At 44.6% G+C, this 23,248-nt stretch overlaps 1 protein-coding gene across 15 annotated transcripts in view; it reads right to left on the bottom strand.

Moving 5' to 3' along the window:
* Positions 1-23,248, bottom strand: part of RALGPS1 (Ral GEF with PH domain and SH3 binding motif 1) — a 375,247-nt gene that overhangs the window by 57,418 nt on the left and 294,581 nt on the right. For all 15 annotated transcript variants that reach the window (XM_037879494.2, XM_037879497.2, XM_037879496.2 and 12 more), the window contains one exon: positions 1,763-1,830. In XM_037879494.2, the coding sequence (XP_037735422.1) occupies positions 1,763-1,830 (68 nt within the window). The remainder of the gene's footprint in view (positions 1-1,762; positions 1,831-23,248) is intronic.

The following is a 23,248-nucleotide window of genomic DNA, read 5'->3' as shown; positions in this document are numbered from 1 at the left end:
GGCTCCCACTGAATCCCACAGATCCACATGGAATCTAGTAGCTGTGAAGGTTGTTACTTTACCTTAAAACTGGTAACAGGGCACTTAGAAATAAAATAATGAAACATCCAAGTTGTCCCAAGTCACTTATATCAAATCCTTTCATAAGACAAAAAGAGACAACAGCCTGTATTGTGTGGTTACCATCTTCATTCTGCTTCCGAACAAGTCTTATTAGATAATGGGGAAGCATGTCTGTATATTGGGGAAACAGACTCCAGCCAAAATCTCTTATGAATTCTATTGTATAGATAGATAATAGTGTTGGGTAGTTATCACAACACTCCTTTACCCTTTCCTGAGGTGATACAGCTCCCTTCCTTAGTTTAATGTGCTACTTTACACAGAACTATGTGTAGAGAACTTAATTTATTATTTACTGCACTGAATCAAGCACACTGAAAGAGATACAGTCCTGATTTCTATTCACTGGATAGGTATAAATGAAAAAGCACGTTTGTAACAAACACTGAATCCATCCAATTTCTGTTTCATGTACAAATACTCTATCTATTCCTTATGTAGCATTTGTGTTCAGTGATAAATTATGCTTATTTATAAGTTAGCAATCTTTATCAATGCTCAGCTGTCAGAGATACTCTACCTCTTAGAAAAAAGAAAAGGAGTACTTTCTTTTTGCGGATACAGACTAACACGGCTGCTACTCTGAAATCTACCTCTTAGGGGACTGCTCCATGGAAACAAGTCTGACAAAGAAGCACAGAGTAATACCACTGGGCACGTTGGTCCCTGGCAGGAATGATGTGGTGACAAGGCTGGTGGGGAGACAAACTTGGTTAGCAGTACTGCACCCTTGCCAACCTGTGTTGGCCAGCCCCAGGGATTATCTCTAGGGAAACAGAGCTGGAATACCTCTGTGCTTTTACTCAAAAGTACAGAGGAAAATACCTACTTGGCTTGTATACTGGCTATTAAAAATGTGGAGCTTGCTAACCACTAACCTCAGAAATGCTCATTTTCCAGTTTCATGTGAAATTAGAGATCGATAAATCCATTAGCCAAACAGTGCTGAATGCATGCTCCATCTACAATCTCTTCAAGTGAAGAACAACTTCTAAAGGTTTTGATTTTACTTATTTTTAAAAAGATTATAGGATTTGCCATTCTACTGCAGATGAAAAGGCAAAACTTCCTTCTTGACCACTGGAGCATGATATCTGATGAGCATCGTAGCTCACCACCTGCAATCGTTATTAGCAGTTATACAATCATCTGGCTATTTCTATGATGCTGCCACACTATCTGATTCTGACCACTCATGGCAGTGAATTCCAGACTAACTACATGCTGTGTGATTTGTTCTAAATTGATTGGCTATTTATTTTACCAAGTGACCACTTGTTTTTGGTATTACAAATATACTGAAGTCAGGTGCTCACTACTGAAAAATTCATCACTGACAGTTCTACAACTATTACATTTTTAGGATCATCTACATCACTCAATGCTCTGAAGTTCAGAATGAGGTATTGATTTTCTGACAATTCTTTCAGCGTACCTATTTAATTACAATAAAATGCAATTTTCCCATTTGAAATGCAACGAATCCCTAGGCAGAATGCTGATGTGAATTGGATTCACTATATGGGCATAACAAGCTTAGAAACTCCAGTTGCATAAACTAGAGAGAATGATTTATGTAAGTACAGATGTAATATTGATACATTGTTGAGATTCAAATATTCACAACAACTTTTTATACCTGCAAGATCTTCCTTGGAGGAGACCAGTCGAGGAGAGCTGCTTCCTGGCTCAATTCTTAAGGATAATCTGGAAAACAGGATTTTAGACACATCAGTAGTGAAAGCGTTCACTGAAGTTAGAAAGGTAAACAGAAGAAACTAATTATTTTATTTTAAGTAGGAAGTCTGGTTTGATCTGAAATATATTTATTTATTTAGCTTCATGACAAAACAGGTCCAGGATTCCTAAAGTTAACTTCTGCCCTTTAAATCCACCTAAGAGACTAAGAGATATTGTGGTGGGTTTTGTACCTCGTCAACCCCTTTGATTCCGGGGGTGGGGTGGAGGTTAACCCCACCTCCCGGCTTCTACGCCGGTTTCACAACCTCCCCGGTAGTCAGGGCTGTTTGGCCCAATGGCCAGAGTCCCTCTAAACCTTCTTCCCCTGATGGGATAGCACGGCCTAGCGGCCAGAGTCCCTATAGTACGCTCCTAAAGCAGTGTGGCTCAATGGCCAGAGTCTCCCAAAACTCTCTTCCTCTGGTGGGATACCGTGGTCTAGTGGCCAGAGTCTCTGCAGTGCGCTCCTAAAGCAGTGTGACCTGAGGGCCAGAGTCCCTCTAAGTCCTCTTCCCCTCTTAGGATAGTGCGACCCAGCAGCCAGAGTTTAAGGTAATCCTACAACAGTGATTCAGTTTTCAATTTTAAGTGGATCTTCAACCATCCATGGAAGACAGATGACCCTTGAAGAGGATTTTATGCTAAGAAGAATGGAAAGAATGTTCTGCAAGGAACAGGCGGACAACAGGGTGGTGTACTGCTTTCCAGAACCAAGACATGAGACATCACTCTAAGATTAGAGATGTTACTGAAGCTGGCAGGCAAAGTTCCTCTGGTAATGGTGCATATCACAGCAGTAATGACACTGTGTTACAGGGTACTTTACAGTTTAAAGATGACATCAAGGAATGCAGAATGGTGCTGAAGCAGAAGAATGTCCAAGTGATCTTCTTGGAGATCCTTCCTGTCCTACAAGCAAAGGAAGACAGAAGGCAAAAGATTCTGGAAGTAAATCGCTGGCTAGTTAACTGATGTTAAGACAGAAGGTTTTGGTTTTGTGGAATACTTGGTCCATCTTCTGTGTAGAGAGGGGGCTTCACGGTTTGGATGGCCTCCATCTCAGTAGAAGGAGAACCAATTTCCTGGGGGACAGCCTGGGAGCAGTGGGGACAAAAAAACTAACTGGCTTCAAGACTGAACTTGATAAGTTTATAGAGGGGCTGGTATGATGGGACAGCCTACAATGGCATGCGGCCCATTGGCAACTGCCAGTAGCAAAAATGCCCAACGACTGGAGATGGGACTATAGATGGGCAGGACTCTGAATTACTACAGATAATTCTTTCCCAGGTACCTGCCTGGTGGGTCTTGCCACATGCTCAGGTCTAATTGATCGCATATTTGGGATCAGGAAGGAATTTCCCCCTGTAACAGTTTGACAGAGACTAGGGATGGGGGGGTGTTGCCTTCCTCTGCAGCATGGGTCACTTGCAGGTTTAAACTAGTGTACATGGTGAATTCTCTGTAACTTGAAGTCTTTAAATCACGATTTGAGGACTTCAGTAACTCATCCATGGTTAGGGATATATTAAAGGAGAGGGTGGGTGAGGTTCTGTAGCCTGCAATGTGCAGGAGGTCAGACTAGATGATCACGATGGTCCCTTCTGACCTTAAAGTCTACGAGTAGTCAGGAGGGTGTTAAACTAATAATAAAAGAGCAGGATAAAAAGAGGAAACAAAGGAGCATCCATTTAGCACACAATAAAGCACATAATTAATCAAGACACCAGTGGACATGAAGAAAAGAAACATTTTATTTAATTATACACCAAAGCTAGGAGCATGGGTAGTAAAGAAGAAGAATTGGAATTATGCAATTATGAGCATAAATTTGACCTACTTCATACTACTGAAACTTAGGGGGAAGATCTGCATGATTGGAATGTTAAAATCAATGGTGTGACCAAAGTTCCTGCTCTACCTTGGTGGGTCTTGCGCTTATTGGTGGATTTGCTCGCCTTGGAGCTTCACGGCAGCCCTCAGCTTGGCCGTTTTTCCGAATTCACAGTCCAGGTCGACTCCTCCTGTGTCTGACCAGGAGTTGGGAGGATTTGGGGGGAACCCGGGCCCGCCATCTACTCCGGATTCCAGCTCAGGGCCCTGTGGAATGCAGCTGTCTAGAGTGCCTCCTAGAACAACTGTGCAACAGCTACAACTCCCTGGGCTACTTCCCCATGGCCTCCTCCCAAAACCTTCTTTATCCTCACCACAGGACCTTTCTCCTGATGTCTGATAATGCTTGTACACCTCAGTCCTCCAACAGTCCGCTTTCTCACTCTCAGCTCCTAGTATCTCTTGCTCCCAGCTCCTCACACGCACACCACAAACTGAAGTGAGCTCCTTTTTAAAACCCAGGTGCCCTGATTAGCCTGCCTTAATTGAGTCTAGCAGCTTCTTAATTGGATGCAGGTGTTATAATTAACCTGTCTTAATTGTCTCCAGAAGGTTCCTGATTGTTCTGGAACCTTCCCTGTTACCTTACCCAGGGAAAAGGGACCTACTTAGCCTGGGGCTAATATATCTGCCTTCTATTACTCTCCTATAGCCATCTAGCCCGACCCTGTCACAATGGTTATATCCTATTTAGGAAGGATCAAATAGAGAAAAGGGTTGGAGGAGTGACACACTATGTCAAAAATGATTACCTGCTTCCAACTCACTGACAACTTGGAAGAAAATGATCTTAAATGCTTATGGCTCAATGTCGTAACAGATAAAGCACGAGATGGGCTACTAGTTGGTGTCTGATACAGACCACCAAATCACATTAGAGAACAGGATAACTGTCTTTTTAAGCACCTACTTATAATGTGTAGGTTAAAAAAAAGTTATCATGGGGGACTTCCAACTTAGTGACACATGATGGAGGTCCCATGCTACCAGTACTAAATTGTTGTTGCAATTTCTATATATTATAAATGATCATTTCCTAACTCAGAAAACGTTGCATCCAGCATACGTGAATTCTATATTAGACCTCATCTTGACAGATAAAGGATTGATCATGGATCTAAAAAATAGTGGTAGCCTAGGTACAAGTGATCATGACTTGATCACACTGTACTGTGAAAACAGAATATTGTCCAAACCAGTAAAATATATACTTGATACATTAAAAGGGATTGATTTCACAAAGATAAAAACAATTATGAGCCAGATCAGTTGGGAGAGAGAATTTAAACAGAAAAATGTGAATGATAATTCTGAACTGTTTACGAACATTTTACTAGATGCCCAAAAGCCACAATTGAGAAAGAATGCCACACTGGTTAAAAAAAAAATCAACCCGGTTTAGTGGGCAAATGAAAGCAATGTGATAGACCCAGACCGGTTGGGTGCGGGAGTCTGGCAGAAGGAAAACACACTGGACACTGGATGAATAGTTTTCTGTTCCCTGAGTGACCAGGGCAGGGGCTACCCCAGAGCAGGCAGGAAGGTGCTAGAAGCAATTAAGTCAGGCAAACTCCATAAGACACCTGGAACCAACTAAGAACTGATTAGAAGCAATCAAGGGAAACAGGCTAATCAGATCACCTGAAGCCCATTTAGAACCAGCTGGGACTAATTTAAAAGGAAGTCCCTTCAGAGAGGCTGGCTGGTAGGAGCTGGGAGTAAGAAGGTGTGTTGTGGGAAGACTGGGAGAAAGAAGGTGTGCAGTAAAAGAGCTGGGAGAACAAGTGTGGTCAGGTACTGAGGAGGGTGCTAGGAGGGACAGTTGGGGAAGTAGCCCAGGGAAGGGCTATAGCTCCAGAAGTATAGGAAAACAACCTGTTGCCGCTGCCAATTAGGGTTCCTGGGCTGGAACACGGAGAAGAGGGTGGGCCTGGGTTCCCTCCCCCCCCCACCCAAGAAGGAAGACCGGGACTAAAGAGGGTTCTTACACAAAACCCGTTGACTGGCCAATGATGAAGGTGACTCAGTAAGCTGTAACCCTTGCCTCTAGGAGGGGAGAGAGGCTACATTGAGGGTCACAAGAAACATCTGAGGCAAGTTAAGGGGAAGTTGAGAGTAATGAATATAAATCAGTTGCTAGGAATTGTAGAAAATTAATAAGAGAAGCAAAAGGACACAAGGAGAAATCTATGGACTATAAGGAGTTTAAAAATTATATTAGGGACAAAAAGAATCCTAAAAATTGTATTAGATAGAAATGGTAGAATTGTCAATAATAATGCAGAAAAGGCAGAAGTATTCAATAAATATTTAAGAATATAAGAACATACGAACAGCCATACTGGGTCAGACCAAAGGTCCATGTAGCCCAGTATCCTGTCTTCCAACAGTGGCCATTGCCAGGTGCCCCAGAGAGAATGAACAGGTAATCATCAAGTGATCCATCCGCTGTCACTCATTCCCAGTTTCTAGTAAACAGAGGCTAGGGAGACCATCCCTACCCATCCTGGCTAATAGCCACTGATGAACCTATCCTCCATGAATTGACCTAGTTCTTTTTTTAACCCTGTTATAGTCTTGGCCTTCACAACATCCTCTGCCACAGTGATCCACAGGTTCACTGTGCGTTGTGTGAAGAAATACTTCCTTTTGCTGGTTTTAAACCTGCTGCCTATTAATTTCATTTGGTGACCCCTAGTTCTTGTGTTATGAGAAGGAGTAAATAACACTTCCTTATTTACTTTCTCCACACCAGTCATGATTTTATAGACCTCTATCATATCCCCCCTTACTCGTCTCTTTTCCAAGCTGAAAAGTCCCAGCCTTATTAATCTCTTCTCATACGGCAGCCGTTCCATACCCCTAATAATTTTTGTTGCCCTTTTCTGAACCTTTTCCAATTCCAATATATCTTTTTTGAGATGAGGTGACCACATCTGCACGCAGTATTCAAGATGTGGGCATACCATGGATTTATATAGAGGCAATATGATATTTTCTATCTTATTATTTATCCCTTTCGTAATGATTCCCAATATGTTGTTCGCTTTTTTGACGGCTGCTGCACATTGAGTGGATGTTTTCAGAGAACTATCCAAATGACTCCAAGATCTCTTTCTTGAGTGGTAACAGCTAATTTAGACCCCATCATTTTATATTTATAGTTGGGATTATGTTTTCCAATGTACATTTCTGTTCTCTATTTGGAAAAAAGCCAAATGATGTAGTCATATCACATGAAGATGAAACACTTTCCACTCCAGGAGTGACTTAGGAGGATGTTAAACAGTAGTTAATAAAGTTTGACATTTTAAAATCAGCAGATCTGGCTAACTTGCATCTAAGAACTTTAAAAGCTTTGGCCTAGGAGCTGTTTGGATTGCTAATGTTGATTCTCACTAAGTCGTGGAACATTGGGGAAGTTCCAGAAGTCTGGAAGAAAGCTAATGTAGTGTCAATATTTAAAAATGGTAAATGGGATAACCTGGGTAATTATAGGCCTGTCACCTAAACACTGATCCCAGGCAAAATAATAGAAAGGCTGATAAGGGACATAATTAAAAAAGAATTAAATAAAGGAAATATAACTAATGCTAATGAACATGAATTATTGGAAAAAAAGATCTTGTCAAATTTGATTTTTTTATGAGATTGCTTGATAAAGATAATAGCATTGACGTACTTAACTTAGATTTATGTCAGGCATTTTATTTGGTATCATACAGTAGTTTGATCAAGAAACTGGAACAAATAAAAAATCAACAAAGTGCACGTTAAATGGATTAAAAATTGGCTAACTGATAGGTCTCAGAATGTAGTTGTACATGGGAAAACATCATCTAGCCATTTTCAAACTGTGGGTTGGGACCCCCAAGTGGGTCACGACCCCATTTTAATGGAATCGCCAGAGCCAGCATTTGTTACTTGCTGGGACCCGGAGCTAAAGCTGAACCCCCACCTGGGGCAGTGGGGCTTAGGCAGTGGGGCTCAGGCTCTAGCCCTCTCTCTCCCCATCTGAGTCAGCAGGGCTTGGGCTCCAGCCCCCTCTCTCTCTGCCTGGGGTGGTGGGGTTCGGGCTCCGGCCTCGCCTCCTTCCACCCGGGATAGCAGAGCTTGGGCACCTCCCCCTGGGGTCACGTAGTAATTTTGTCACCAGAAGAGGGTCACAATGCAATGAAATTTGAGAACCGCTGGTAGGTGTAGTGCTTCTAGTGGTGGTGGTAGGTGGTGCGTCTAGTGGAGTCCCACAAGTATCGGTTCTTAGCCCTGCGCTATTTAGTACTTTTAACAATGTCCTGAAAGAAAATATAAAATGATTACTAATACAATTTGCAGTTTACACAAAAATTGGGGAGTGGTAAATAATATAGAGGAGAAGTCACTGATACAGAGTGATCAGGATTGCTTGGTAAGCTGGGCGCAAGCAAACAATATGATTTTAATATGGCCAAATGTAAAATTATACATCTAAGAACCACAGATGTAGGCCATACTTACAGAATGAGGGACTCTATTTTGAGCAGCAGTGACTCTGAAAAGAAATGGGGGGGGGGGGGTCATGGTGGGTAATCACATGAACATGAGCTCGCATGTGTGATGCCGTGGCCAAAAGAGCTAATGAGACCCTTGATTGTATAAAAAGGAGACTGCTGCCCAGGAAGGTTATATTACCCTTTGTATTTGGTACTAGTGAATTGCTATTGGAATACTGTAGCCAGTTCTGGTGTCCACAATTCAAGAAGGATTTTAATAAATTGGAGAGAGTTCAGAGAAGAGCCATGCGAATGATCAAAGGATTTGAAAATATGCTTTACAGAGCTAGATTGACAGAGTTCAATCTGTTAAATGTAACTAAGAGAAGGTTAAGGGGTGGCTTGATCAATCTATGGCAGGGGTGGGCAAACTTTTTGACCTGAGGGCCACATCTGTGTATGGAAATTGTATGGTGGGCCATGAATGCTCATGGAATTGGGGGCTGGGGTGTAGGAGAAGATGAGGGCTCCGGCTGGGGGTGTGGGCTCTGGGGTGGGGCCAGAAATGAGGAGTTCAGGATGCAGGAGGGGGCTCTGGGCTGGGGCTGGAGGTTGGGGTGCAAGGGGGGGGGTAAGGGCTGTAGATGAAGGGTTGGGGGTGCAGGAGGGTGCTCTGGCCTGGAAGCAAGGGGTTTGGAGGGTGGGAGGGGGATCGGGGTGGTGCAGGGGTTTGGGGCAAGGGAGGGGGTCAGGGGTGCAGGCTCTGGGGAGCGCTTACCTCAAGCACCTCCCAGAAGCAGCGGCATGTCCCCGCTCCTGCTCCTAAGCATAGGGGCAGCCAGGCGGCTCTGTGCGCCACCCCTGCAGCTTCCATTGGCTGTGGTTCCTGGCCAATGGGAGCTGCAGGGGCAGTGCTTGAGGCAGGGTCAGCATGCAGCACCCCCTGGCTACGCGTAGGAGCAGGAGGGGGACCTGCTGCTGCTGCTTCTGGGAGCCGCGCGGAGCGGGGCAACCCCACTCCCCAACTGGAGCGGGGCACACACCGGACCCTGCTCCCCAATGGGAGCACAAGGGCCAGATTAAAACGTTTGGAGGGCCGGATGTGGCCCCCGGGTCGTAGTTTGCCCACCCCTGATCTATGAGCACCTGCATGGAGAACAGCATTTGGATGATCAAGGGCTCTTTAATCTAGCAGGCAAAGGGTATAACAAGATTCAATGGCTAGAAGCTGAAGCTAGACAAAAATCAAATTAGAAATAAGGCACAATTTTTTAACAGTGAGAATAATTAACTATTGGAACAAGTTACCAAGGGTTGTGATTGATTCTCCATCATGGGAAATTTTAAATCAAGATTGAATGTTATTCTAAAAGATATTCTCAAATTCAAGTAGGACTTAAATTCAGGTTGTAAGGAAGTCAGACTAGATCATCATAATGGTCTGTTCTGGTCTTATCTATGAATCTGTTCATACATCTCTGTCATCTAACTTCCCATTTTTGTTGCTGTTGTACAGATAATCCATACATTTACCTTCTTCTACAATTTAGGCTAAAGACTGATAGACTAACCTTTTTTAAAATACCCCATTGGGATAAGAATATTACAAAGGGCTGCATATTTCCTGGTTCCAGGAGGCTATGTTACACTGAAGGATCACCTTGTAATATGAACTTTATGTTTTTAGCATACATGACAAGAGGCCACACTATTAAACAAAGTTTCTTTTATGTACCAGGCTCCTGTATGATTCTTCATGCAGTTGTTGGATTTTTGGTTTGACTGACACTGACCATGTGACCACACTGTCTAGCTGAGTTAAGAGATCTGATCTAATATAGCTAAATCGGCAAAAAGTGAAGACACCAGCACATAAGTGAACTTCAAAAGATATCTGAAGGCAAATACCACAAATCATCACTCTGAGACCCAGAAACAGATTTTGGAAGTAAAGATCCATAGAAAAGAAAATTTGCAATAATGAATTCTTCTTCCATTCCTTTCAGTTTGAGAGGGAAACAAAGTGTTTTTTCAGTGGCTTCTTCAAATATATTTGAAAAACATGGAGCATAAAATAACAAATAGAGTATTCCTTTTTTCTGCAGCCAAGCTTACTGAAAACCTAGAACAGTTCTGATATCCTTTGAAACTGCAGCTTTGAGATTTGAGTGAGGTTACTGGTAAATCAAATTCAGTTTAGACAAACAGTTTTTTTTATTTTTTAAATATAAGTAGCTGAACATGCGATTAAAAAGGAAACATTTGAAAGCATAAGCAACAACTACAATGAGCCAATTTCATACAGTTAATATTGCCAAATGCTTCCCCCCATGAGCATAGCACTGCTGAACTTTCTCTCAAACTGAGATGCGAATGGGTAAAAGAGCACTGAGTTCATAAATCACCCAAATCTTATTCGTGTAAGAAAGTGAGGGGCTAAGTTAACCAATCAGATGAAAGACTCCAATGGTAACAAAACAAACATGGCTGCTATTTTGCAAAGGGTTCTGTTCCATGCTCTATAATTTATAGCCCATTGCCATTAAACAATACTTGTAAATCTCTGTAGCAACAGGCTTCAAGGTGGATATGAAACATTCTTCTCCATTGAGGGAGGAGATGGCATTGTTTATTCCCATCAGCAGGACCTCAGTATCTAGAAAATGACATGCTTCTTTCAAAAGCCTTGCAATGCGGAGGAAGTTACAGTAATAAAACCCACAGCATGTTTCTGCTGTGGCTGAAGGAATTTTGGAGAAGATTCTTGTACAACTGGTTAGCCTCCCAGAGTGTTATTTTAATCACGTCATAACAAACATCTATCATCTGGGAATTCCCTGTAATGAGGGGGAATAACCAGATGGTATTACTGGAGTCTTGAAATGGGACTTTATCCTCTGTGCCTGTGGCTCTAGGATTGTGAAAACGTTCCAACAATTGTTAATTCTTGCTTTATAATTTTCTATATGTTCATTCTTTTGATCTCAACTTTGTTCACTTTTGAGAAAGAGCTTTTACTTACTATTCTAGAGTTCTTTATTGTTTCAGTGGGGACTGCTTGATTTTTATGGAAACATTTTACAGTTTATTTTCTGATCTTTTGCTGGAACTGGACTATGTGTTGGTGTTGGAAGATTTGAATGGCAAGCTGAGTATGTTGGATGAACTCTGACACTAGGATTCAAGGAGTTTATACAAAATGGATTATGTGTTTTACTCTGACCTCACATAACTGAGTTGTTCCTTAACCAAAGGAGAAGCAATGGCAGAGACATAACAGTCGATTTTCAGCACTCGAGTACCAGCCATGCCATAAATGGTGACACATCACACCTTTATTTGCACATTTTTGGGGAAGAGATAGAACAATACTATTTACTTCAGCATATACCTAATAAAAATCTAAACATAAAAGTACTCCACTGCTTAGCTGTAATAGGGTAAAGCTATGCATGCATGCATGCAGTTTCGCTGGCAACCACAGGAGCATGACAATGACAGGATACTGATAATGTCACGATATACTTTGAATCCTATTTCCCGTATAGGTTCATAGTGAGTACCTTCACTGTTCTTGTGTGTCTTTTTCATCTACTATTTCTTTATCCTCACCATGAAAAAGGGCCAGTAATGACTTAATACTCTTGGTAATAACATCATCTCCAAATCAGAAAAACAACTTAAAATTAGGGTGCTCCTTACAAGACACAATGCAAGCAATCTACCTTCACAAGTTCCTCTATAGCCCAGCAAATGCAGGTGAATTTGGAGGCCCTCACACTGAGAATTAATACACGTTAACATTTATTAGTTAACCAGTTACAGGAATTAAGAAAACTATGAAAATGATCTTCTATTTCAGGGGTGCTGAGTACCCACATTTCACAATGACTTCAATTTAGCTGCAGTGCTCAGTCCTTCTGAGAATCAGGTACACTGCAGACAGGACACCATATGGAGAAAGTGACTTTGGCTAAATCTACACTACAAAGTTTTGTCAGCATAGCAATGTTGGTCAGGAGTATTAAAAAAACCACAATGCTGACATACATAGCTATGCCAGCAATGTCCCCCCTGTGACGGGTCTGGTCACAGAGACCCCCTTGGGACTGTCACCTGATGTGTTGAAATTACCTCTGAGCCCATTTTCCCTGCCAGCTTGGGCTTCCAGAACCCTATCTTGTTGAGCCAGACACACTTGCCTGCTCCAACACAGACCCAGGATCTGGTCCACACCCCCAAAGCTGCAGACTTAACTGAAAACAGCTCAGCAGGTTATCTATCTCCAGCACCCAGATACCCAGTTCCCAATGGGATCCAAACCCCAAATAAATCCATTTTACTCTGTATAAAACTTATACAGAGTAAACTCATAAATTGTCCGCCCTCTGTAACACTGATAGAGAGATATGCACAGCTGTTTGCTCCCCCAAGTATTAATCACTTACTCTGGGTTTATTAAGAAACAAAAGTGTTTTTATTAAGTATAAAAAGTAGGATTTAAGTGGTTTCAAGTAATAACAGACAGAACAAAGTAAGTCACCAAGCAAAATAAAGCAAAAACACGCAAGTCTAAGCCTAATACATTAAGAAACTGATTACAGGTAATATCTCACCCTCAGAGATGTTCCAATAAGCTTCTTTCACAGACTAAACTCCTTCCCAGTCTGGGCCCAATCCTTTCCCCTGGTACAGTCCTTGTTAGTTCCAGCAGACATCTCAGGTGGCAACCAGGGGTTTTCTCATGACTGGCCCTCCCTTTGTGCTGCTCCACCCCCTTTTATAGCTTTGGCACAAGGCAAGAATCTTTTGTCTCTCTAGGTCCCCACCCCTCCTTCTAAATGGAAAAGTACCAGATTAAGATGGATTCCAGTATCATGTGACATGGTCACATGTCATTGTAAAACCCCTAGTCTCCATTCTTCCTGGGTTGGCCCACACTTACACAGGAAGGCTTGCAGGTAAATAAACCATTTACAACCAATTGTCCTAGTCAATGGGATCCATCAAGATTTTAAATGACCACTAATGGCCCACATATTGCATAATTACAATAGGACCTCAGAGTTATACTTTGTATTTCTAGCTTTAGATACAAGAATGATACATGCATACAAATAGGAGGAATATATTCAGTAGTTTATAACCTTTGTTATGATACCTTACAAGAGACCTTTTACATAAAGCATATTCCAGTTACATCATATTCACACTCATAAGCATCTTTCCATAAAACATATGGAGTGCAACGTCACACCCCCTTCCCTCAAATCCTCCCCCACGTAGATGCAGCTATACCAGCAAAAAAGTTTTTTTTGCCAATTTAGTTTATGTTGTTCAGGGAGGTGGTTTAACTATACTGGTAAATTAAAGAGACAAGGGGGGTGAGATAATATCTTTTATTGGACCAATTTCTGTAGGTGAAAGAGAGATGCTTTTGAGCTACACAGAGCTCTTCAGGTCTGGGAAATGTACTCAAAGTGTTCATCTACAGTACACAGCAATTAAACATCACTGGCCCATGTCTGATTTAGGCTCGCAGGGCTTGGGCTGTGGAACTGTAAAATTGCTGTGCAGATGTTCAGGCTGGGACCCTCCTCCTAACGGGGTCCCCAGTGTCGACTGAAGCAATGCCTTGGCTTTTAGGTGGCCCTCTGCCATGAAAACCTTAAATTCTTCCCTTGCATCTTCAGGAAGTCTGTCAGTAAATATGGACATAGATTTCCAGTTTATGAAGTCTTTCTTTGATAAAAGTGCCTGCTGATTAGTTATGCACATTTGGAGAGATGAGGTGGAATACATTTTTCTTTCCATCAAATGAAACCTCTTGGCCTCTTCCTCTTTGGGAGTTGATTTGAATCTCCTCAGCCTTGACCTCTCATTGGTGGCAATGACTACAAGGGAGCTTGGGGCTGGATGGAAATTAAAACATTCAAAGCCTTGAATAGGGACATAATAATGCTTGTCCATGCACTTAGCTGTAGGTGCTACAGAAGGTAGTGTGACCAAATGCTCTTTGTCAGCTCAAAGAAAGCCGTATTTATAGCGAGGGCAACCCTCTGAATGGCTGACAACTAAAGTCTGTCCAAAATCTTATGAATATTCTCTTGGACAAATTCAACTTGAATGCCCAACGCTGCAGCCATCCTTCTTTGAAGGTCTTGGCAGGGAAAAATTTCTGGAAAAGGGGAGAAAGAATCTAGGGCCATGGAATTATCCAGTGACAAAGTAACAGGAACAAGTGGATTTTCCTGTAGCTGGACTGGTTCTTCTGGTAGTGGCTCACACTGCTGTATTGGAGGCTCAGTGGAAGCAATATTTGTATGTGTCCCCAGTATAGGTGGCTTAGAAAGTTGACTAGCAAAATGGTCTGGCAACCTTTGTCTGGAGTGTGCCAATGATCGGTACATTGGAAGCGGAGAGCCCACCCCGATGGGCGCTGAAGGGACCACTGAGGAAAAGTGTACGACACAGGAGGTGAGTAGGAACTGGGTCATGCCGACCTGTCTCTACTAAAGGAACAATGCTGGTCTCTGTACTGATGCTCTTCCTCTGAAGGTGGTCTGGAACACTTACTCAACCAATGCCTAGGAGGGGATTGCAAGTAGAGGAGGATTCTAAACCTGAGTGCAATGGACCTTGTAAATAATCATTGGGCAACACAGGAGCCAAACCTGAAGGAGCCACTAAATGCCCTGATCTATCTGTAGCCAGTGGGAAGAGGGATCTGTACCAAACCTGGCATGGTAGGTGGTACCGCAAATGCCCCCTGAGATATCAAGACCACATTGAAAGTTGTTGCTGGGATGGATTTCGGTACTGGTGCCAAAGTATGAGGTACTGTCAGTGCCCTGTCCGAGGAATGGTCCAGTACCATAGCTGTGAGTGCTGAGACAGACTGACATTGAAGGTAAAAAATAGGTCAGTACTGAGACAGAGTACACTGCTGCCGAAGACAATACTGAGGTCACTCTTTTGGTGGGCTTCCTAACTGGTACCAACAATGGTGCCTTTAACAATCTGTACTCCAGAGTGACAGATTCAGATGAGCCAGGAACTGCAGGGGGTACTTCTACTGCTGAGGACTCATGTACACAAAAGTCTGGAACAGAGACGCAAAACAAATCAGTTGCTGCCTGATAAGTTTGTTGGGTTGTTGGTACTGACAATGCTGGTGAAGAAATGGAGCTCATTAGTACCAGGTTCAATGGTTGTCCCACAGACAGTACTGGAGTTGATGGTAAGTACTGATCTGTTCTCATCTCAGTAACAGGGAGTGGGTGGATGACATGGCTCTATCCTAGGTATCTGAGGAGTACTGGCGATGCTCTGCCCTCCTCTTGGAAGAGTCTCTCTTGGACTGGGAATGGCTCAACTTCAGTCAGCTTTATGAGTCCTCTTTTAGGGAGGCCCAGAGAAGAGATATTGGTCCCCTCTCTGGGAAAAGTCCAAGTCCAAGTGTCTGTCAGAGACCACTGTCACCTCTATAGCAGACTGAGGGGTCGGACAAGGTCCTGGGGCTGAAATGGGCCTCATGGCTTGCTCCATGAGGTACTGTTTGAGGTGTGGGACTCTGGCAATCTGCCTTCTTTTCTTGAACAAATTGCATATACTACACTTTTCTTTAATGTGTGCCTCACTGAGACAAAAAAGGCACTTTGTGTAGGGGTCACAATTTGGGATAGCAACATGATGGACAGTGTTTAAAACCTTGTGAGCCCATTCACCAGGTTTCTTTCCAAACTAACACAACTACTTACAACTAATAAAACTAAACTAATTACTGGTTATAAACTACTACTATCTACAAAATACAGAGAAACTCACTGAGACAGTAACCATGAAGAAAACCATCTGCAACTACTTGAAGAAGTTACTCCTCAAACACTACTGTCTGAGTCATTTCAATAGAACTGTTTGCAACAAGATACTATTCCAAGTAAGGGTGGCAGGACCACCCCAGCATGTTGAAAGAGAGGGCTTGATATCACTATCAAGCTTTCAGATATGGCTTTGGACTCTGCATCAGCATAATTCTAAAGTTCAGTAAAACTGTTATAATCTGTTTGGTCACACCAAAGTATACTCTGAAAATTTACAGTTTGTGAAAACTCTATGGGTGAAATCATGGCTCCAGAGAAATCAATGGGAATTTTGCCATTTACTTTAATGGAGTCAGGATTGAACCCTATACTTAAAAATATCTACTCGTTTTTAACTTGAGAATCTAGAAAAAAATAAAAAAATATGGTAAAGGACCAACAGACAGGCTAATTTAGAACTCACAGTAAATGTAAACATTTTCACAGACCTAGCAACATGATCCGTTTAGATCAGGGGAGGGCAAACTACAGCCTGCAGGCCAGATCCGGCCCATCAGGGCTTTCAGTCTGGCCTGTGGGATTACCAGCCTTGTGGGGCTAAGGCAAGCTCCATGCCTGTCCTGGCCCCGCGCTGCTCCCGGAAGCAGCTGGCACCATGTCCCTGTGGCCCCTGGGGGAGGGGGAGTGCAGAGGGCTCTGTGCGCTGCCCTTGCCTGCAGGCACTGCTCCTGCAGCTCCCACTGGCCAGGAATGGGGAACCACAGCCAATGGGAGCTTTGGGGTGGTACCCGCAGGCAAGGGCAGCGGAGCCGCCTGCCCAACCCCACACCAGAAGCCACCGCCGGACATGCTGGGCACTTCTGGGAGCAGCGCTGGGCCAGGGCAGGCAGGGAGCCTGCCTTAGCCCCGCTGCACACCGCTGCCATCCCAGAGCTGCTCGAGGTAAGCAGCGCCAGGCCAGAGCCCGCACCCCGCACCCCAACCCTGAGCCCCCTCCCGCACTCTGCAGCCCCTCCTGCACCCCAACTCCCTGTTCTGAGCCCCTTCCTGCATACCGCATCCCCTCCCACACCCCGCAGTCCCTCCCGCACCCCAACCCCCTGCCCCAGCCCTACATTCATGGCCCTGCATGCAATTTCCCCACCCAGATGTGGCCCTCAGGCCAAAAAGTTTGCCCACCCCTGATTTAGATAAATAATCTGTGGGAACTACACCTCATCTACTGTCAGTCCCAGTCCAGGGCCATATCTATATTTCACGTCACCCTTGCCAACTGAAACACTCCCCACCCATCCCACAAAGTCTGGGAAGTGTAAAGAACCCGTTTATCAATACCTCTTGTCTGAAGCAATCAACGTAATTTCAATGCCTGAGATTCTACCATGGCTAGTTTATCATCATCCAATGTAATCTATACAACTCCCCAGATACTCCATTTCCCCCTAAAAGATAGGGAGAGAAACATGCAAACACGTGCCCACCCATAGTAGAGTTGCCAACTTTCTATTTGCAGAAAACCAAAAACCCTTGCCCTACCCCAACCGTGCCCCTTCCCCAAGGCCCTGCCCCTTACTCACCCCCTCTCCGAGGCCCCACCCCTGCTCACTCCATTTTCCGTCCCTCCTCATTTTAACTGGGCTGGGGCAGGGGGTTAGGGTGAGAGATGGGGTGAGGGCTCCAGCTGGGGGTACAGGCTCGGGGATGGGACTGGAGAGGAGAGGTTTGGGGTGCAGGAGGAGGCTCTGGACTGGGGGTTGGGGCAAAGGGGTTCGGAGTGTGGGTGGGGGCTCCAGGCTGGAGGTTGGTGTGTGGGAGGGAGTATGGACTCTGGGCTGGGAGTGCAGACTCTGGAGTGGAGCCAGAAATGAAACGTTCAGGGCGTAGGAGGGGGCTCCGGGCTGGGAGGGGATACAGGCTCTGGGGTAGGGCCAGAAATGAGTGGTTCAGGGTGCGGGAGGGAGCTCAGGGCTGGGGCAGTTGGGGTGCGGGAGGGGATGCAGGCTCCAGGAGGGAGTTTGGGTGCAGGAGGGGGTTCAGGGCTAGTGTGGGAAGGGGTGCGGGCTCTGAGTGGGAGTTTGGGTGCAGGAGGGGCTCAGGGCTTGGGCAGGGGATTGAGGTGTGGGAGAGGGTGAGGGGTGCAGGCTTGCTTACCTCAGGCAGCTCCCGAAAGTGGCCAGCATGTCCCTCTGGCTCCTAGGCGGAGGCATGGGCAGGCAGCTCCACACACTGCCCCTGCCTGCAGGCATCACCCCCACAGCTCCCATTGGCTGTGGTTCCCGGAGGAGGGGCGCAGTGCTCGGAGGAGGGGTGCAGCATGCAGAGCCCCCATGGCCGCCCCTACGTCTAGGAGACAGAGGGAGATGCAGACAGCTTCCTGGCAGCCACGCAGCGCCAGGCAGGCACCCTGCCTGCCCCACTGCGGGCGGCCAACTGGACTTTTAATGGCCCAGTCAGCAGTGCGGTCCGGAGCCACCAGGGTCCCTTTTCAACCGGGCATTCCGTTTGAAAACTGGATGCCTAGCAACCCTAACCCACATATACCTGGGTACAAATGAAGCATTGAATGTCCCAAAAACACAACTCAAAGATCTCTCATAAGGCAGCACTTGGACATTGGAGCGACCATCAAAGCTAGCATCTTTGGCCTGTACAGAGGCTGAATGTAATGTTGTCTATTGGTGGTGGCTGACTTTCATGCTCCATGTGTTTAAAACTAATTTCTGTCTCAGCCATACCCACAAGGCAGTAAATCAAGATCCACTGTTTCCAGTGGTGCAGACAGTTTCAGACACTTCACCACCACCACTGAAAGCTCCTCTCATCTCTAGTATGATAAGCAAATGATTCAGAACTCTTCCAACAGCAATCACATTGCTGTGTATGGATCAGAATATGGACTGACATTTATCTTACTGATCACTCTGTCCATCTAATCTTGAGCTTTATTGCAGCTATTGTCTCCAGGACTAATTTCCAAGCATAAAGGTTATGCTTCACCACCGTGGGTGAACATGGTTTTTATGTAATAACTCAATGCTGACAAAGAGAAAAGAATAAAAACTTGTCAACATTCCAAAACACAACTGTAATATAGATGTCCAGCTAAGCTGTAGATAGGATGGATCCAGCTGCCATACTGGAAAGTTCTGAATGATAAGGCACAACTTGAAGGAAAATCTCTGAAAATAAATTGAGAGGCGTTTTAGTAAACTAACAAACTATCTACTTACTATGAAACCAAAAAAATAAGGACAAAATAGCTTTTAAAAAAAAAAACGTGCAATCAGTTGTTTTTTCCTCTTGTGCTGCTGGAAAAGTAAAGGAAACAAAATGTTATAAAAAAGCAGGTGCCCTGAAGATTTTCTGAAGCATCCTATAGCTGGAATGCACCGTATGGGAACTAATCCTCTATAATTTCTTCCATTAGTGTAAATAGAAGTTTTATTATTACAATATCTTTGCATATTTATGTATATCTCATGTAAGTATAATTTTCCTGATAACAGGAAGAGAGAAACTTAATATATTGCAGAAATAAAATATGCAATAGTTCTTTAATACAGTCCAGCTTCACCAAAGACATGTCTTCCATCATTCTAATTTGGACTGAGACCTCTGAGAAACTCTTTACTTTCAATTCTCCTCTTTGAGTTCAATTCTGACAGTCTTACTCTGGGCTAGACTGTCACAGTCATTATGTGTTTGCACAGGTGAGTAAGTCCCCCATACTGCCCTGATCAAATTGTCAGTCCAGGTGCACTGAAGAGAACAAATGCTACTTGTCCAGTGAGTGGGCGGGTAGGGGGCAGACAAGGATGGGGAATGAAATCTCCTCCTGCCTCAGTAACTGGCTGTGCACACAGAAGGGAATTAGCTGCTCCACAAGAAGAGATGAAGTAACTTATTTCCTCCTTGTAGAACAAGGGGAGGAGCTGAGGAAGTAGTGTAATGCGGACACACACTTCATTGTCTGGGATGATTAAAATCTGCCTTCAGGAAGGTTTTAAAGTAACAATCTAGGCCTCAATGATTAGTAAATAAATCAATGGGGCTACTGTCGTAGTAAAGTACTGCTCGCTGTGAGTAACTGTGGTAGTGTGGAACTTTTCATGACTCCAGTACTTAATACTATATTTATATAGGATTAAAAAGCAGAGCTTTATAGCTGATATATATGCACCAACTATATTTCGAAATCAAACAGCTTGAAGAGCCAGGGTAGCATTTTCATTATGCGTTAATTTTCCCCTCACTGATCCTTTTCCTTGGCATCCCGCTTATCTAAACCTGAACTGCTGTTTGCACAAGAAGAGTCCTGAACTAGTATTTTGAACGATCAATATCTTGCCTATGAGCTCTTTATGGCAAGGACTGTCTCTCATTATTCATAAACTTATTGGGCGTCCCAATCCTGGTTGAAGTGTGTAGGTGCCACTGTAATACAAATAATGTTTGCAAAGGTCTGGGCTGATGCCCACATCGCTGCTCTGCAAATCTCTCAGATGGAGACATTCTTGAGGAAGGCAACAGATGAGATCAATCTTGTGAAATGTGTACAAATCAAGTCTGGAAGCGCCATGTTACGAATTTGGTAGCACACTCATATGAAATTTTAGACCCACCTGGATAGTCTTTGGGCTGATATCGCCAAGCCATTAGTTCTTTCTGTCAGAGAGAGAAATAGTCTAGGGGACTTCCTGAAGGCCTTTTTTGTCCTATCGAGGTAGAAAGCAAGGGCTCTCCTAACATCTAGGGAATGCAGTATGGCCTCCCTATTGTCTCGGTGAGGCTTGGGGTAGAGGCTGGGAAAGCGAATAGACTGATTCATGTGAAACAAGGAAGTCACTTTAGGGATGAACCTTGGATGCAGCCTAAGTGTAACCCTGTAAGGAAAGAATACTGTATATAGGGGATGTGCCATCAGAGCTGGTATTTCCCCTATTCTTCTAACTGAGAAACCAGAAGGACGCTTTTCATCGACAGGTATGCTAGCGAACAGGCAGCCATAGCTTTGAAGGGAGGTCTAGTCAGGCCTTTCAACACTAGGTTTAGATCCCATGAAGGGGTAGGAAGTTGAAATTGAGGGAAGAGGTTTGTTATTCGCTTAAGGAACCTTTTAGTGGGTCAGTGCAAAAGTATTTAGTACCCCTCTCTGGGTTGCTGAAATGCTGTAATAGCTGCTAGCTGGACCCTGAGAGAGCTCTGGGATAGCCCAGATTTTTTAAGGGTCAGGGCATATTCCAGAATATGTGGAAGAGTTGCTGACACTGGAGAAATTTGTTGGGATGATCACCAAATCTGGAACTTGAACCATTTCTGCAGTGTAATACGTCATGTGGTGGACTTCCTACTCTGCAGTAAAACCTCTTGAATTCCCTTTGAGCATGACCTCTCTAGGTGCTGTAACCACCTAGGAGCCATGCTTTGAGGCAGAGGATCCCCAAGTTGGGATGTATGTATGCCCTTTGTCCTGAGAAAGAAGGTACGGAGTGGCTGGAAGGGAGATCGGTGGGCACATTGCAAGCTGTATCACGTAAAGGTAGCAGGTCTAACTCGGCCACGTGGGAGTAATCAAAATTACTTAAGCTCTGTTCCTCTTTATCTTTAGCAGGACCTTCAGCAGAAGAGGAAATGGGGGGAAGGCGTAAAGAAGGTCCTTTTTCCACGGGAGGAGGAGAGCGTCACCCAGAGAGTGCTGTCTGATCCCCGCCCTGGAACGGTACCGCGGACACTTCTTGTTCTGGTAAGTGGCAAACAGATCTGTGGACGGTGTTCCCCACTGTGTAAACAAGTTGAGAAGTACTGACAGGTGAATCTCCCACTTGTGGTCATGCAGGAAGGTGCAGCTGAGCTTGTCCACTACCACACTCTGCATGCCCAGGAGGTAAGCCACGGATAAGATGACGTTGTGAGAGATGCCATTGCCTCTGTGCATAGAGAGGGCAACCTGGCTCCTCCCTGGCAGTTAATATAATACATGCAGGCTATGTTGTCCGTCAGGACCTTTTTATGTGATCCTGTTATCCCCAGGAGGAAACTGGTACAGGCCTTACTGACCGTTCTCAGCTCAAGGAGATTGCTGTGCAGGGAGATCTCTGAAGGTGACCATTTGCCTGGTGGCAGTGGGCAGTGACAGGGGTTTGTTCAGACTGTCCCTGCTTGGTCTGTAAACTGAGTTGAACCACAGCTGTGTAGGCATCACATGTGAAGTCTGGCATGTGGAATCACTGCCATGCCGGTTGCTGTATGCCCCAGGAGCTGGAGACAGATTTTTACTGGCACCTGAGGGCTGCATTGAGCTGTGCCTACAAGCGATACCAGGGATAGAAGTTTGTCCTGAATTAGGAAGGCTTTGGGCTCTAGTGTGTCTAGGTTGGCCCCTATGAATTCTAGGCGTTGTACTGGTGTGAGGGTCGACTTCTGGGAACTGATCCACAGGCCCAGCACCGTGAACAAGTGTGTTGTGTCTTCGGTGGCTCGACAAGACTCCTCAAGTGGCCAGACCCTGAGGAGACAATCGTCCAGGTAAGGGTAGATCATGATCCCTTGAGATCACAGATGGGTGGCCACTGAGAGAACTTTAGAAAATACTCAAAAGACTTAATGAAAATCCAAATGAGAGGACCTTGTATTGGTAGTGGTCATGTCACAGAGTGAACCTGAGGAAACATCTGTGAGCTGGTAGTATTGAGATGTGAAAGTAGGCATCTTGTATATCGAGGGCTGAAAACCAGTCTCCCTGTTCCAGTGATGGAATGATCATCAATAGGGTGACCAAGTTGAACTTCTGAGCTTTGACAAACTTGTTGAGAGCTCGGAGGTCCAGGGTGGGTCTCCAACCTCCCTTCCTTTAGGGTATTAGGAAGTAATGAGAGTAGATGCCTTATAGATGTTGAGATACTGGTTCTATGACTCCTAACTGCAGGAGTCGATTTATATCCTGCCGTAGAAGACTCTTGTGAGAAGGGTCCCTGAAGAGGGACAGGGAAGGGTGTTGTGGAGGGGTAGGGAGGTGAAGTGGATGGAATATCCAGATGTGATGATCTCTAGGACCCATCTGTCTGATGTTATGCACGCCTAGGCACTCCGGAATACTGTCAAATGGGTGCGTGGTCACAGGTAGTAGTGGGGAGTGGTCTCACAGTGCCTCAACCTGCCCATCAAAAGTGATGTTTGGGGCAGGTGATTAGGAACCTG

Source organism: Chelonia mydas, chromosome 16 (genome assembly GCF_015237465.2).
Source record: "Chelonia mydas isolate rCheMyd1 chromosome 16, rCheMyd1.pri.v2, whole genome shotgun sequence".
NCBI classification, from domain to species: Eukaryota; Metazoa; Chordata; order Testudines; family Cheloniidae; genus Chelonia; species Chelonia mydas.
Note: the sequence above shows the minus strand (reverse complement) of the source record. Positions and strands in the feature narration are given on the sequence as shown.